Source organism: Piliocolobus tephrosceles, chromosome 6 (genome assembly GCF_002776525.5).
Source record: "Piliocolobus tephrosceles isolate RC106 chromosome 6, ASM277652v3, whole genome shotgun sequence".
Lineage (NCBI taxonomy): Eukaryota > Metazoa > Chordata > Mammalia > Primates > Cercopithecidae > Piliocolobus > Piliocolobus tephrosceles.
The window spans coordinates 28,664,018-28,681,130 of NC_045439.1; the positions used below are offsets into that span (position 1 = coordinate 28,664,018).

Here is a 17,113-nt window from a genome sequence, read left to right on the forward strand (position 1 = left end):
CTTAAGTGATCCACCTGCCTCAGCCTCCCAGTGGGATTATAGGCATGAGACACCATGCACGGCTTGGAACATTTCTTGAAATAAGCTGTAACAAGATCTGACTTGTCTGTATGTCATGGGGGCAGGTATAGATGTGTGTGTGTATACATGACCAAAGATAACAGCACGGTGCAGTTCACAGTTCTACAGATCATCCCTTAATTCCCACGATAACTCTATCCACAAGCTTCCCACCCACCTCAAACCTCCCCATCTATATCTTCCTCCCCTTTTCAAAGAGGACCTCATCTCCCACATTACTAAAAATTCAAGCTACTAGGCAAATTCCTTCAATCACCCAACCACATGCCCCACCCCACTCCGTATATCTCAGTTTCTTCATCCTTCTTTTGATCAGTCCCTCCCCAAGTTCTTCTCTCCCTCAGGCTCACATTCTGAAAAGAACATTCTAGGCCCTTCATAATGTGGCCTCAGCCTCAAACCTACAATCTCTGCTCCACTATTCACCGGCTGAATGCCACATTGTAATCAACAAGACTTCACTGTTCACCTCCGTGCTTTATGCTTTCCTGTCCCTGCACCTCTGCTGAGCCCAGCTTATTAATCAGTAATCACCTCCTCCAACATCCACGTCCTCCAATTCCATCCATCTCTAAGGGGCTGGGTCAGAGGCCACCTGCTTCAGAAGGCCTCCATCAGCCCAAGGCAACCTCTCCCTCCTCGGCAAGCTCCTTGAGCACTATGTGGCCATGTATTACCATGATGAGTGAACCTCCCAGGACCCTGGACTGTGAGGACTGGAACGAAGTCATACCCATCCCTGGCTACACCCAAGTGTCCATCACTGTCCTTTTTCGCTAAATACCAACTGCGTAGACCAGCAGGAGAGAGAAGGAATGAAGAAAATGGTGCTGAGGCACAGAATCACTAGCCATTAGAGACTGCGGAGCATCAGAGAACTCCTAACCCCAATGCCACATCCTCCAACATGGAGCCAAGGGCTCAGGCGCCCAGGGAGGTCAACAGCCTCGTGGCTGAGGCCTATGCATACCCATTCAGGGTGTAGAGATGTCAGTCTGGGTTCCTTCAACAGCATGAACCATGCCCAAGAGTAGAAAGAGCCCCAGTCTCGTCCACCTGGTCAGGGATCCCTCAAAAGGGAAGGGCCAGGTCTTCACAACCATCCCTGACTTGCAAGCTCAGGCGCCATCTGCTGGCCAAGGTCAGCACTGCATCTGGACCCACAGCCCCAAGGGCAGTCAAGGGGACCAAGGCTGGGAACACCCCCGACCCAGTCCAGAGCCAGGTCACTTTTGAGGAGACAGAAACGACCCCACTTCCCAGAGGCTGGGCTCCTGTTTGCCTCCTGGAACCTGTCTTTCAGGATATAAGCCTAACATCCAAACAAAGGAAAAAAGTAAGTTTCTTTCTGGTAATACTAGCTGAGAAACTTCTAAGATACACACACAGACACACACAACTGCTTTTTTTCCCTGCCAAATAGAAGCTGTTATGTAGAGGACAAATCACCAGCCTGGGAATTAGAGGACATGAGGTCTCATCCTGTTGCTTGTCATCGGCCCTCCCTTAGCAATGTGGCCCCCAGCACACTCCCTGCCTGAGCCAATGCTATGCAAGGATGGTGCCCCTTCAAGTGCCCTCACCTCTGCACTGATGGTGCCAGCTGATGTGCAGAAATTCTGACTGATCCAGAAATGAACATGAACCGCGGGGTCCAGAAGTACTGCACCCTCAATCTTACCCCCACAACCCACGCTGGCAACACCCCACAGGGCCGGGCCCCACCTGCCTGCGACAGGGACGGGTCTGAGGACATAGTGACCTCTAACACTGCTGTTGACCATCCAAGTGTCTCTCTCACCGCGCCTCCACTCTCTACAGTCTGAGCTTTAGGAGCACTTACGGAATCTCTGAGTTCAAGGTAACCTCAAGCCTATCCGAGGACTGGGACCTAGGAAAGTGGTGAGGCAAGACTGACAGCCTCTTTTAAGCCAGGGATGAAACAGAGCTTTCTACAGGTCTTGGGCTGGCATGGAGCTGAGGATGAGTGGGGCCCACTCAAGCATCCTGGGGGTGAGACTGCTCCCTGAGAAGTGTCATGGGAGGGGCTGGAGGAGGCTGGAAATGCCAAGTGAGTGACATTCCCCCGCCCTCACACCCCCACACGCACCCACCCTTCTTCCCACATGGCCCCGCTCCCCTCCCTCCACCCACACACTGGGAAAGTGTGTCACCAGGGAACAAATGCTATCTTCCCAGGGGGAGGAGGAGGAAGATGGCAGGGAAGACGAAGTGTGTGCCTGTGGGGCCTTGGGAAGAACCCAGAGGGCTCTGAAGAAGCTCCCCAGCTGTGAGGGATGCCCCTCAGAACCGTGACATGGACAGTGGCCCATTTTCTCAGGGAGCTAAAGAAGCATTGTGGGGCAGGAGCCACATGGTCACTGTGCTCAGGGCTAATCGGCAGGGGGTGGAAGGGATTGGAGAAGGGGCCCTGAAGAGCAGGTGATGTCCTCCAACCCCAAACATTCTTTAGCCAGCTGGGTGGGCCATCATGACTGCTGACACTCCAAACTTCCCTCACTCCACCCTGGTTTGGGGACAGCCACTGACATGCCCTTGTCCCACCTCCCTCCCCAGCTCTCCAGACAAGTCAGCCTCCAAGGGCTAACCTGCTGCCTTCTGCTCCTTTTTTCCACCCCCAGAGAGCTGCCACACGCCAGCAATGATGCACTTCACACTGTTATTACCGTGATTTATTTAGTTTTAATTCGGGGGTGAATCTCGTGCTGTTAGAAGCTGGGGGCCAAGAGTCTTGTTAAGAGGCAAAGCCATGTATGGGCCAGCACTGTGCCAATTCAGTCCCGTCTGCCTAGGGTCCTTCTCTCCTGACCCTGCTCCTCCCAGCTTGCAGCCTGTTCCCTGACTCCAGCCACAGATCGGGTTTGCCTTTCACTCACTGTCCCTCCCTTTGGAGGAAATGTTCCTCAGTGGCAGAGGAGTCAGAGACGTTTCTATGCTCACCCCTCTGTGTGATCCAAGCCCCACTCCAGGCCAGGATACCACTGAGAAGCGAGACACCTTTGGATGGATGCTGCGTACCTGGGGCCAGCTCCACATTAAGGGACCAATAGTCAGGGCCAGCTCCCTGTAAAAAGGGAATCACTGGTGTTTATCAAACCTCTGCCCTACTCTCCCAGCCCTGCGCCAAGTAGCCTAAGGACACTATTTCTAGTTTATCCATTGGCTGTTTAAGCAGCCCCAGGGCACCTGCTAGGTACTGTTTCAGAGCCATAAATACAGAGTAAAAGGACTGTCGTGGTCTTCATCCTCAAAGACTATGACTTGCAGGGAAACCCTTAGACACAACTAATCAATCTACAGGTTGCACAAGTGCAGGGAGCAAAGTTCTGCAGAGCCCAAAGGAGGGATAAGATCGGTCAAGGAAGGGTCACAGAAGACTTCCTAGAAGAGCTCGGGTTTGGACGGGAAACCCAGCACCTAGCACCCTGCCTGGGATCTGCTAGCTGGGTAGACAGATAGGCAGATGGCCTAAAGTCACTTGACAAGTAGAGAATGAAGCAAAGACACCAGGCAGATGGTAGACCATGGCACAAGCACTGAGGACTAAGAGAACACAGTGAGCTTGAGACAGGTAGCACAATGGGACCAGAGCATGGGGAAATAACCATAATAGTATAGAACACCATTACTATACAAATAATAGCTAATATTTGTTGAGCACTTGCTCTACATCAGCTACTACACTAAGCACCTTCTATTCATTATCCCATCTAACCCACACAGAAACCTTATGTGGTGGGCTACAGATAAGGAAAGTGAGGTGCCAAGATCAATCATTTGTGCAAGGTCCAAGCTCTTGGCTCTAGAGTCTAAACCACAGTGTCACTCTGCTCCACCAACTTATAGACAGGTAGGTGGAAACCAGATGGGATGGGGCTTGAAAGCCCTGCTGAGGATAAAGCTTCAATATGGCATTAAACCTTCAGTAAGTGACAGATATTATTAGGTTGAACCATATGAATCATATGTAGGTTTCAGGTCAGTAACAGTCTCATATGAACTATTTCATATGGTTGAACTGGTATGTTTCACTGAGGGCAACTGAGATTCCTTCTAACCTCTTTGATTTCAGCACTGACAGTGGCTGTGACATTTAGTTTTGTCTCACTGGTGGATCCCCAGTACCCTGGCCGAGACTGCAAGAATTCAGCCGGGGCCTTTTCTGAAGCATCCCAACCCACGGCCATCCCCGCTGCAAAGGTGGGTACCTCCTTGCCCAGATCCTCTCGGATGACTTGGCGGATCTCTTGCATGCTGCTCTGTGGAGCCTGGCTGTGCAGGACCTTCAGTGTGCTGGTGTACTCCTCTGGCAACAGGTAGTCCAGTGCCCCCAGGTGCTGGCCGACCTTGATGAAGGTGCCCCGGTTGGCACAGCAGAGCTCGCAGAGACGCCTGGCAGAGCGAAGGTGCACCTGCAGGAAGACAGGCCAGGGCCAGAGAGGTGTGAGTGCAAACTGTTCCCTAGACCTTGTTCCCTTCACCTTCCTGCTCTGCTTGAAAACCCTCATTACCCCACAATGTCCAGGGCAGGTGCATGCACATGCACACACACACACATACACGTGCGCGTGCACAAACACACACACACACCTTCTCCCTTGGTGTCCAGCTTCCTGGTACATAGGGCAGTCAACTCCAACCTCATACAGAGGCCACCCTTCATACATGGCCCAGTGCTTCCTATCTCCTCCTCTTCATCAAAACTTACCTAGTCTGGGTCCCCCTCCCTAGAAATAAGCATTCAAGGCTTTTAACCAAGTCTAACCTACTAATGATTCATTCAAGGGACACAGAGTTAAAGTATTTGCCACCCACCCCTCAGACATACCAATTATGCTTTGTTTGTTTGGATTGCCACGTTTTATAAAACATGGTCATAGGTATTGTATCTTTTAATCTTCACAGCACCTCAGGGAAGCAAGTTTTGCTATCTTTAAAGAAGACAAACTAGGTTGTTTTGTTTTTAAAGAAATTGCTAGGCTGGGTGCAGTGGCTCATGCCTGTAATCCCATGGGAGGCTGAGGCAGGTGGATCATGAGGTCAGGAGTTCAAGACCAGCCTGGCCAAGATGATGAAACCCCATCCCTAATAAAAATACAAAAAATTTATCAGGGCATGGTGGCAGGCACCTGTAATCCCAGCTACTTGGGAGGCTGAGGCAGAGAATTGCTTGAATCCAGGAGGCGGAGGTTGCAGTGAGCTGAGATCATACCACTGCACTCCAGCCTGGGCAACAGAGCAAGACTCCGTCTCAAAAAAAAAAAAAGAAAGAAATCGCTAATAAATATCAAAGGAAGGTCTAGAAAATACTCCAAAATCCAGGGTTCTTTGGTGCAGCAAACTTTAGCCGGGGTCTCTTATTAACTGGAGGAGTCACTGTAGTGAGGGGTATGAGGCACATGGAGAAGGCATCTGGGCAGGCTGTCTAGGACAGAGCAGCCTTAATTCACATCTGGGTGCTCACCGATCCTTCCAGAGTTGGGAGGTGGCCCCATCTGCCCCCAGGCTGAATATCCACAGTCTTCCCTGCAGCCCAACTGAGGGCCTTGGTACTATAAGAGTCCTACCTTCTAAGACCCAAGCCTATGAGGCAGGATGGGGCCATGGGCACGTGCAGAAGACAAGGGACCCCGGTACCCTGTGGGGACCTGGTACCTGCCTTCTCCCAACTCAGTCAACCAAGAGAGTGAACCACGAGGATGGACTTACACTCTTCAGTGCCATGTAGGATGCTGATGTAATTAACACATATTGGGGGCCATAAAATCATGTGAGGAGTTAAATAACAGTTGACAGCAAAGGTGGAAGAAGCGTTCAAAGATCCTATATAATTAGTTGCCAAGTGAACCACACAGGAAATTTAGAAATTAAGAGGAGTTTTTTTGTTTTTGTTTTTGTTTTAGCTCCCACACATAAGAGAGAACATGTGATATTGGAGGTAGAGAGTGGAAAAACAGATAACAAACTAGGAAATACGGGTGGTGTGAAGGGCGAGGATGAAGAGAAGTGGATTAAAGGGTACAAACATAAAGTAAACTTGAAGGGATAAATTCGATGTTTGATAGCAGAGGAGAACGACTATATTAAAAAACTGTATTATACTCAAGTGATAGCTACCCTGAATACCCTGACTTAATCACCACACATTATAAATGTGTAAGAATTTCCCACGTACTCCATAAATTTGCACAATTTTTTTTTGAGAAAGGGTCTCGCTGTGTCTCCCAGAGTGGAGTGCAGTGGCATAATCATGGCTCACAGTAGTCCCCATCTCCCAGGCTCAAGCGATCCACCCACCTCGGCCTCCCAAAGTGCTGGGATTACCGTCATGAGCCACCACGCCCAGACTGCTGCTGCCCAGAAGAGACTGCTACAGCCCTGAACACCCTCAACCCAGCAGCCAAAGGGCCCATCCGCCCACCTCCTGCCACAGCAGAGGGGATGCCTCACACTCCAGGCACTACCAGGCCATCCTTAGGCCCGCAGACACCTGTCCACTTCGAGCTTTGCGAGACATTTTTTCTTTTTTTCTTTTTTTTTTTTTTTTTTTTTTGAGACACCCAGGCTGGAGTGCAGTGGTGCAGTCTCAGCTCATAGCAACCTCTGTCTCCCAGATACAAGCGATTCTCCTGCCTCAGCCTCCTGAGTAACGAATTTTAGGCGCGCACCACCATGCCTGGCTAATTTTTTTATTTTTAGCAGAGATGAGGTTTCACTATGTTGGCCAGGCCGGTCTTGAACTCCTGACCTCAAGTAATCCGCCCGCCTTGGCCTCCCAAAGTGCTAGGATTATGTAATGAGTTTTAATCTGCCTCATATTAGTGAAAAGCATTGTCATAGCCAGCTTGGTTTGGGGTTTGGGAGGGAGACAGTGAATGGCTAATAAGATCAACTCAGTGTTGATTAGTTATTGATTAGGCAAGATGGAGTCAAAGCAATCCTTTTACCCACATCTAAAGCCCCAAGAGCAGGGACCCTAGTCCCCAAGCTAGGCAGAAAGCTATCAATGTCAGACTGAATCCATGGGGCTCCCCATCAGAACTGGGCAATATCTCCAAAGGGGCTTAGGGTCGTGTAAGTGACAGAGAGGAACGAGACCATCAGATAGTCATACATACACACCCCACACACAGAGAGACAGGCAGACACAGAAAGAGAAGGCGACAGACCCCAAATTGACCTTTGATTAATTCTTCTAGTCAGAAACTTAAGCCCTAAAGGAATGAAATGTTAACAGTGGTGGTATCTCTGGGGTGTGAAATTATAAGAGTACTTTTTTCTTCTATATAGGTTTTCTGTATTTCCCAAATTTCTTTTTTCTGGACACAGAATCTCATTCTGTCGCCCAGGCTGGAGTGCAGTGGCGTGATCTCGGCTCACTGTAGCCTCTGCCTCCCGAGTTCAAGTGATTCTCCTGCCTCAGCCTCCCAAGCAGCTGGGACTACAGAGGCCCGCCACCATGCCTGGCTAATTTTTGTATTTTTAGTAGAGAAGGGGTTTTTCTTTCTTTTTTTTTTTTTTTTTTGAGACGGAGTCTCGCTCTGTCACCCGGACTGGAGTGCAGTGGCCGGATCTCAGCTCACTGCAAGCTCTGCCTCCCTGGTTTATGCCAGTCTCCCGCCTCAGCCTCCAGAGTAGCTGGGACTACAGGCGCCCGCCACCTCGCCCGGCTAGTTTTTTGTATTTCTAGTAGAGACGGGGTTTCACTGTGTTAGCCAGGATGGTCTCGATCTCCTGACCTCGTGATCCACCCGTCTCGGCCTCCCAAAGTGCTGGGATTACAGGCTTGAGCCACCGCGCCCGGCCGAGAAGGGGTTTTTCACCATGTTGCCCAGGCTAGTATCGAACTCCTGAGCTCAAGTGATCCACCCGCCTTGGCCTCCCAAAGTGCTGGGATTACAGGTGTGAACCACTATGCCTGACCTGTATTTCCCAGATTTCTTATGAATAATAAATATTATGATAATGGGGGAAATTTTTTATCATCCCTTTTCAGCATCTTCTGAGAATGGAAAGTCCAGCTGATCATTTTTTTCAGCTTTAAATGGACAAGATTCTGCCACGCAGACTGGACCAGTTTTGATCAGAGAGAATCCAGCATCTCTTTCCTAATCTGGAAGTGTCCCATGGCACACATGTGTGCTGTCCATCAGAAAAATGAAACTGTAACTCCTCATCCCCAAGAAATCAGGCCCACAGTCTGCAAGTTCTCTTTTCCAGATGTTAACCTTTACGTTGTCATTTGGACAGCAAAGTAAAGCTCATCATGTCTTAGGGGAAAAAAACGAGTTGCAGTTTGTAAACATATTAAAAGAATTTAACCTCAGACTGAACCCCACCCTGATCACACGTGGGATAGTTCTGCAGTTAAGAACACAGGACTTCAGAGTGTCTCAGGCTACATCCCAACTTTACCACACAGAAGCTGGTGGACTTGGGCAAATTACGTAACCTTTCCCTACTTCAGTTTTTTCATCTATAAAAGTAAGATAATAATAGTACCTACACCTCATAGGACTGCTATGAAGATTAAATGAGGTGAGGTAATATATGTATCCATGTAGCTAGGGCTGGTATTTCTATACTTATTACAAGGGTATTGGGATTTGTTTCATTCACATGTGGTAAGACACACAAACACAGAAATGATTACCATGAAAGCAGAAGCCTTTACTGACAAGTCTCTAGAAATAGATGGCATGATGGCACGCCATGCCGGGCCACATGGGGAAAGAAGCACCAGAATCAAAGGCAGAGGGGAAAGCAGGAAAATGTGGACAAGAGCCTTTGCTGCTATTCCATGTGAAGGAATGGTCAAGGCAGGGTAAACAGGATAGGACTGGTTAGTTTGAATAATTTCATTGGGCTCTGGGGCATAGGAGCTGTCCCTAGTTGTCTACTACCTAATGATGGGGGAATTAGGGCAGGAGAATAGTAGTACAGAGTAAAAGAGCCTGATGAAGTAGGTGGTTGTGAGGTATGGGCTCTGAATTGGTTGATTTGCATATGACAAGCACACTCCCGTGAGTGGGTGGCTCACGCCTGTAATCCCAGCACATTGGGGGGCCAGTGCAGGTGGATCACCTGAGGTCAGGAGTCTAAGACCAGCTTGGCCAACATGGTGAAACCCTGCCTCTACTAAAAATACAAAAAAATTAGCTGGGTGTGGAGGCAGGCACCTGTGATCCCAGCTACTCAGGAGCCTGAGGCACAAGAATCACTTGAACCCAGGAGGCAGAGGTTGTAGTGAACCAAGATCACACCACTACACTCCAGCCCGGATGACAGAGTGAGACTCCATCTCAAAAGACAAAAAGCACACTCCCAAGAGAGCTGCTATCTATCTCTAAGAATTAGTTGAGCCTGGGAGGAGCAGTCCCTCCAACGCCAGCAAAACCAAGATGTCAAAGCAACAGAAAATACAGAAAATAAAAAATAGGATTAATCCAATACTCTAACTATACTTCCTTGGGGATCTCATCCAGTATCATGGCTGTAAACACCATCTTCACATTGATACACACAGATGTGTATCTCCTGCCCAGACCTCTCCTCTGACTGGAGCTTGCTGATTACAACTGCCTCTCTAACATCAATTACTCCAATATCCAACAGGCTCTTCACACTTAGCCTGACTTTCCCACCACGCCCACTACCACCAAACCTGTTCTTCCCACAGTCTTCTCCATCTTAGGAAATGGCAAGGCTAACCTTGGACTTTTTCAGGCCATAAATCATGATGTCAACCTTGACATTTCTTCCAAAATAGGAACTAAAATTACCTTCCCATCTGAAAAACTGGACAGCATATATAGAACAATGGTGTTCAAGACACTTGACATTAGGCAAGGAAGAAGAGTGATTCCTGAAAGATGAGAAAGAAACGAGGTGAACATGATGAATGCCCCAGTTCACTGCACCAGGAGCTTCCAGGCTGAAGTGGCAGGGAGGGGAAGCCAGGCAGTGACCGGAAGACTCCTCAATTGAGGAGACAGAGCTTAGAGTCCAGAAAGAGTTCAAAGGACAGAGTAGCGAAGAGGAGAGAGCTGTACAAAGAAAGAATACTAAAGGTCTGCAGAGATTCCACCGCATATACAGCTGAGTACCGATCAGCACATGCATATCCAAAAATGGTCTGAGTCCAGGAAAAGAACAACCCAAAAGGTTTAGGGTTAACAGTACCCAGCATCCACATAGGACCTATTTCCACCCGCCAAACTGAAAAAAAATCTCATCATTCATGCGACATTTGTGGCAATACCCAGAAGGGCTTTGCATCAGTAATGGCATATATCCCAAAACAAATACTGTTCCATTCCCATCTAACAAATATTAAAAGCAAGATCTGAAAAAAGCAAACTACTTCAAGTAACTTAACTGTCTCCTAGAACAAAGCTCAATATTTATAAGAATACAAAAATATCTACCACCCTAAAAATAAAAGCACAATGCCAGGCACAGTGGTTCACACCTGTAATTCCAGCACTTTGGGAGGCCAAGACAGGCAGAGCACCTGAGCTCAGGAGTTCAAAACCAGCCTGGGCAATATGGCAAAATTCCATCTCTACAAAAAAATACAACAATTAGCTAGACACGGTGGCATGCACCTGAAATCCCAGCTACTTGGGAGGCAGAAGCAGGAGAACTGCTTGAGCCCAGGAGGCAAAGGTGGCAGTGAGCCAAGTCCTGGATGACACAAAAGAGACAGAAAGAGAATCCTATCAAACTTTTAGAGATGAAAAACGTAATGCATGAGATGAAAAGCACACAAGATGCGATTAATGGCAGATTAGACATTGCAGGGGAAAAAAATATATCAGGCCAGGTATGGTGGCTCACACCTGTAATCCCAGCACATTGGGAGTCCAAGGGGGATGATGGATTGCCTGAGCCAGAGATTTTGAGACCAGCCTGGGCAACACGGCAAGACCCTGTCTCTAAAATATATATATATATATATATATATATATATATAAGATTAGTGAACTTGAAAACCTGGCAACAGAAACTCTTCAGAATGAAACACATAGAAGTAAAAATAATTTTTTTTTTTACTGAAAAGAACATCAGTGAAATGTGGAACAAATTCAAGCAGCCTAGTAAATATGTAGTTGAAGTCCCCAAAGGAGAAGAGATGAAGAGTGAAATATATATACATTTATAATTAAATATAAATTATAATTAAATATATAAATATGTATTTAAAGAAAATGGCTGAAATTTTTTTCAAATTTGTTTTTTTTTAATGTATAAACTGATAAATTCAAGGACCTCAACAAGCCCCAAGCACAAGAAACATGAAGACAGCTACATAATTTTTTAAAACAATTTATACAGAGAAAAAAGATACAGACAGAAGAATAAAGATAAGAATGATGGCAGATTTTTCACTGGAAACAATACAAGTAGACGTTAGTACAGTAACATCTCTGAAAACAAAGAATTCTAAACCCAGCAAAGATAATTTTTCAAAAATAAAGGTATAAAAGTTCTTGCAGACATAGGAAAACTGATAGATTTCATATCCCTGTACTACAAGAGATATCAAAGAACCGGCCAGGTGCAGTGGCTCACACCTGTAATCCCAACACTTTGGGAGGCGGAGGCAGGCGGATCACAAGGTCAGGAGTTTGAGACCAGCCTAGCCAATATGGTGACACCCCGTCTCTACTAAAAATACAAAAATTAGCTGGGCATGGTGGCATGAGCCTGTAGTCCCAGTTACGTGGAAGGCTGATGCAGAAGAATTGCTTGAACCTGGGAGGCAGAGGTTGCAGTGAGCCAAGATCACACCACTGCACTCCAGCCTGGGCAATAGAGCAAGCCTCCATCTCAAAAAACAAATAAAAAATAAATAAAAACTAAAAAACCTTCAACAGGCAGAAGAAAAATGAAACCAGATAAAAATATGAATCTATATAAGGGAACAGAGAGACACTTTATGAGTAAATATATAAGAACTTTTTTATACTTTATATATCTTTAAAAGAAAAATGATTGCTTAACCAAATTAATAACAACATAATATGTTGTTTATAACATAAAGGCAAGTATTACATCGATAGCATAAAACTTGGGAAGAAATGAAAGTATACGATTTTAAGATTCTTATACGATTTTAAGATCCAACATTTTGGGAGGCCGAGGCGGATGGATCATGAGGTCAGGAATTCGAGACCAGCCTGGCCAATATGTTGAAACCCTGTCTTTACTAAAAATACAAAAATTAGCCAGGCATGGTGGCACGCACCTGTAGTCCCAGCTATTTGGGAAGCTGAGGCAGAAGAATCGCTTGAACCTAGGAGGCGGAGGTTGCAGTGAGCCAAGATCGTGCCACTACATTCCAGCCTGGGCAACAGAGCAAGACTCCGTTTCAAAAAACAAAAAAGACCCAAATATATACCACCTAAAAGAAATGCTCTTCAAATATAAAAGCACAAATAGGTTAAATGTATTGAGTTGGTGCAAAATAGCTGTCTTCATTAAAAGTAATGGCAAAAACAGTGATTACTTTTGCACCAACCCAATAGAAGGATAAAAAAAATACATCGAGCCGGGTGCAGTGGCTCACGCCTATAATCCCAGCACTTTGGGAGGCCGAGGCAGGTGGATCACAAGGTCAGGAGATCGAGACCATCCTGGCTAACATGGTGAAACCCCGTCTCTACTAAAAATACAAAAAAAAAAAAGTAGCCAGGCATGGTGGCGGGCACCTGTAGTCCCAGCTACTTGGGAGGCTAAGGCAGGAGAATGGCGTGAACCCGGGAGGCGGAGCTTGCAGTGAGCAGATACGGCACCACTGCACTCCAGCCTAGGTGACAGAGCAAGACTCTGTCTCAAAAAAAATAAAAAAAAAGATATATCATGCCAATGCTAATCAAAAGAAAGATGAAACAGCTATATTTATAGCAGACAAAATTGATTTCAGAGAAAAGAATATTATCAGGGATAAAGAAAATCATTTCATAACAATAAAGGGATCAATCCATCAAGAGGATATACATACCATCCTAAACATTTATGCACCAAATAACACAGCTTCAAAATACATGAAGCAAAAAAAACTAAAGGAACTGCAAAGAGAAACAGAAAAATCCACTTTATAGGCAGGGATTTCAATATCTTCTCAATACATGATACAACAAACAGATAAAAAATGAGTAAGGATATCAAAGACGTGAACACTATCAACCAATCTGAAGTGGCATTTATAGAACACTCTGTCCAACAACAGCAGAATATACATTATTTTCAAGTATAAAAGGAACATTTGCCAAGAGAGACCATATTATTTTTGTTTGTTTTTTGAGACAAGGTTTTACTGTGTCTCCTAGGTTGAATATAGCGACACCATCATTGTTTACTGCAGCCTTGAACCCTTGGCCTCAAGGGATTTTCCTGTTTTGGCCTCCCCAGTAGCTGAGACTACAAGGCACACACCGCCACATCCAAGTAATTTTTTAAAATTTTTTAAAATTTTTTTTGAGTCAAGAGTCTCACTATGTTGCCTAGGCTGGTCTCAATCTCCTGGCCTCAAGTGATCCTCCTGCCTCAGCCTTCCAAAGCACTGGGATTACAGGCATGAGCCACCACATGCAGCTGACAGACCACATTCTGAGTCATAAAGCAGATCTCAGGAAACTTAAAAGGATCAAAACATATAAAATATTTTCACTGACCACAATGGAACCATAGTATAAATCAATAACCACAAAATCTCTGGAAAATTCCCAAACATTTGAAAACCAAGGCTGGGTTCAGTGGCTCATGCCTGTAATCCTAGTACTTAGGGAGGCTGAGGTGGAAGGATCACTTGAGGCCAGGAGTTCGAGACCAGCCTGGGCAACATAGTGAGAGCCCCTCTTTACAAAAAATAAAAATAAAGAAAAATTAGCTAGGTGTGGTGGCATACGCCTGTAGTCCCAGCTACTTGAGTGGCTGAAAGGTGGGAGCACTGCTTGAGCCCGGGAGGTCAAGGATGTAGTGAGCCATCATCATGTCATTGCACTCCAGCCTCAGCAACAAAGTGAGACCCTATCTCAAAAAAAAAGGAAGAAAACTAAATAACACAGTTATTGCAATGACCCGAGATTGTGCCACTGTCCTCCAGTTTGGGCCATACGGCAAAACTCCATCTTAAAAATAAATTAATTAATTGATTGCTTAAATTAAATTAAATGCATGAAGTCTTTCACACACATTATCTCACCTGACCCAGGTAAGAGCCCTTGAGATAGGTACTATCATTCTCCTCATTGCACAGATGAAAGAAGTTGGGCTCCAAAAAGTTAGAGGTCTTACCAAGGTTACTCAGCCAGTAAATAGTAGATTCAGGGTTTGAAACATTGTCTTCTAATCGCAAAACATCTGTCTTTCTCTACACTCTGCTGCCTGTCCACACCGTTACACATTCCTCATAAGGTAGAAGAAAAAGCAAGTGATGTTACTGCCTTCCACAATCCCAGGATGAAGGGCAGAACAAGGAGTTCCTTTCCCCCAGGGTGGCTCAAAATCCTCCTTCTGTCTGAGCCTCTCTTGGAGAAGATGGAGTTTCTGCCCATGCAGTAGCTCCACGGATAGGATCAGCTGCTCTGCTTCGGGTCCACAGAAGAAAGAGCAGGGAAGCAACCCTAGACATGGCCAGGTTGCAACCAAACGAGGCTGGGACCCAATGAGAGGCCCAGAGCAACAGAGCTTTCCAATGTCAAGGACAATGACTTGACTGTTCCCCAGTGGGAAGGCCTTCTTCCCACCAGCCCCCACTCCACCCTTTCTTAGCGGGGATCAGCTGGGCAGACCCCAAGAGGGTCTCTGTTGGAGGATCCAGAACAGACGTTTTTCCCAAAAACCAGTCAGGATGTGGAATCACAGATGATTCACTCAATGAGAGCCACCTGCCCATCAAAAGACACCCAGAGAGCCCTCCACACTCCTGTCTTGAATCATACAGGGGTCAGCTCAAAGCCCCATCACACCAGGCCTGGCTTCCAGGACAGTCATGGACTCCTCCTGCTTCTCAAGGCTTCCCTGGGTCCTCCTCAGGGTCCCCCAAAGGGAAATGTTACCCAGGGTCCTGCATGGCTGGATTAAGATGGGGAGAGGACCATAGCATAGCTTTGGGTTTAGGCTCTGACTAGGCCCTGCTTTCCAAGACTATAGGAGGGGCAGCTGTGAGAAGAGGGGGCTGGCACCAGCTGGCTATTGAGGTCCAGTCTAAGAACGAGGTTCAGGGTGGGTGGGAGAAGATACACTGGCTTAGGGGAGCAGAGATGGTAGGAAGGAGATGTTATAGTGACATTCCAGTCAGAGGAGCAACTAAGCAAAATGGCCAAGAGAGGCTCCATGTGGCAGCCGGTCCTTGGGGGAACCACAGCCAAGCCTCCAGGGCTGCATCACACACCCAAACCAAAATGAACTTCTCGGGAGTGTCAAGTATGATAGCAAAAACTGCCCCAGAGCCGCAGGTAGTTACAGATCCAGCACCGTCTCACACCTGGTTATTAGTACTGTGGGACTTTTCATTATGAAATTACAAATTCCAGGAGCACTTCAAACCCAAATGATTCCAGAGCATACCATGGAGAAGAAAGAGAAGCAACTATTTCTGAGGGCCAACTCTGAGGGATACTTCAGAAGGAGTGAGCAGGGGATGATTTTGTATCTGTGTCCACCAAGAACCTAGAAAGACAATGCAATTTAAAAAGGAACATTTTGGCCGGGCGCACTGGCTCATGCCTGTAATCCCAGCACTTTGGGAGGCCAAGGTGGGCAGATCACTTGAGGCCAGGAGTTCGAGACCAACCTGGCCAACATGGTGAAACCCCATCTCTACTAAAAATACAAAAATTAGCCGGGTGTGGTGGTACATGTGCCTGTAGTCCCAGCCACTCAGGAGGCTGGGTCAGGAAAACTGCTTGAACCCGGGAGGCAGAGGTTGCAGGGAGCTGAGATTGTGACACTGCATTCCAGGCTAGGGGACAGAGCAAGACCCAGTCTCAACAAAAAGGAAAAAAAAAAGGAACATTTTAATTGAGCTCCTATCATGGATTAAGTATTTACTATGTGTTAGGCCCTACTCTGAACCCTTTATACATGTATTTTCTCATTTAATTCCATAACCATCCTATATGGTAGGCACAATTATTATCCTCTCTTTTTAAGATGGTGAAGTTAAGCCTCAGAAAGGTTAAATGGTTCGGCCAAGGCCACACAGCTAATTAGTGGCAGAGATGGGATCTGAATCCCGGCAGTCTAACTCCAAGACGATAATGAAATACCTCTTAGAATACCAGTACACTTCAGAAGAAAAAGTTTGAATCAAGACTCAAGGGACCTGGATTCTGGGACAATTCTGCCAATTACTGCCCCTACTTATGCAATCCTGAATAAATCATCTCAGCTTCTTGGACCTCAGCTCATCTGCAAATTGAGAGGTTGAGCAGAGTCAGGAAGAGCAAGTGAGTGCTATGTGCCTCTCCTCCGTTACTGCGCCTGTGCCACACATCAGACATCACTAATCAACCACAGCACGCACTCAGTGAGTCCAGGTGACGACTTGCTTATTCTCCAACCTGCACTCAACCACTACTAATCAACTGGAGTTTGCAAAGGAAATGTCTTTGCTTTCCCAGAGCTAGATGTTTCTAAGATGTCTTCTGACTCTAAAAACCTACAACCATTAGTGGGGTTCTAAAGACAAAATTTTAATTCTAGCCCCAACTCCAAGTAGATTGTTGTCTCTATGCCTCAGTCTTCCTTCTGCAAGATGGACAGTCTGTCCCACCATCATCTATGTGGTCAGCTCCACTTTCTCCCCTGTCCCAGTGAACTACACTCCAGGTCAACGCTCAGTCTGAGTTACACAGACCGAGTCTGCTCTCAGTGGACCTGACAGGGCCTGCTCCCCACACTGCCACTCTAAGGGAGTCCAATAGAGGAGAGAGCTAAGACCAAAGCCACTGACATGATAGGATGAAGGGACACCGGTTCCTTTGCATTAAGCATTGTTTCC

At 46.6% G+C, this 17,113-nt stretch overlaps 1 protein-coding gene across 5 annotated transcripts in view; it reads right to left on the minus strand.

Moving 5' to 3' along the window:
* The window catches only part of ADCK1 (aarF domain containing kinase 1), a 133,426-nt gene that overhangs the window by 73,673 nt on the left and 42,640 nt on the right, over window positions 1-17,113 (minus strand). For all 5 annotated transcript variants that reach the window (XM_031935748.1, XM_023184993.3, XM_023185011.3 and 2 more), the window contains one exon: window positions 4,311-4,514. In XM_031935748.1, the coding sequence (XP_031791608.1) occupies window positions 4,311-4,514 (204 nt within the window). The remainder of the gene's footprint in view (window positions 1-4,310; window positions 4,515-17,113) is intronic.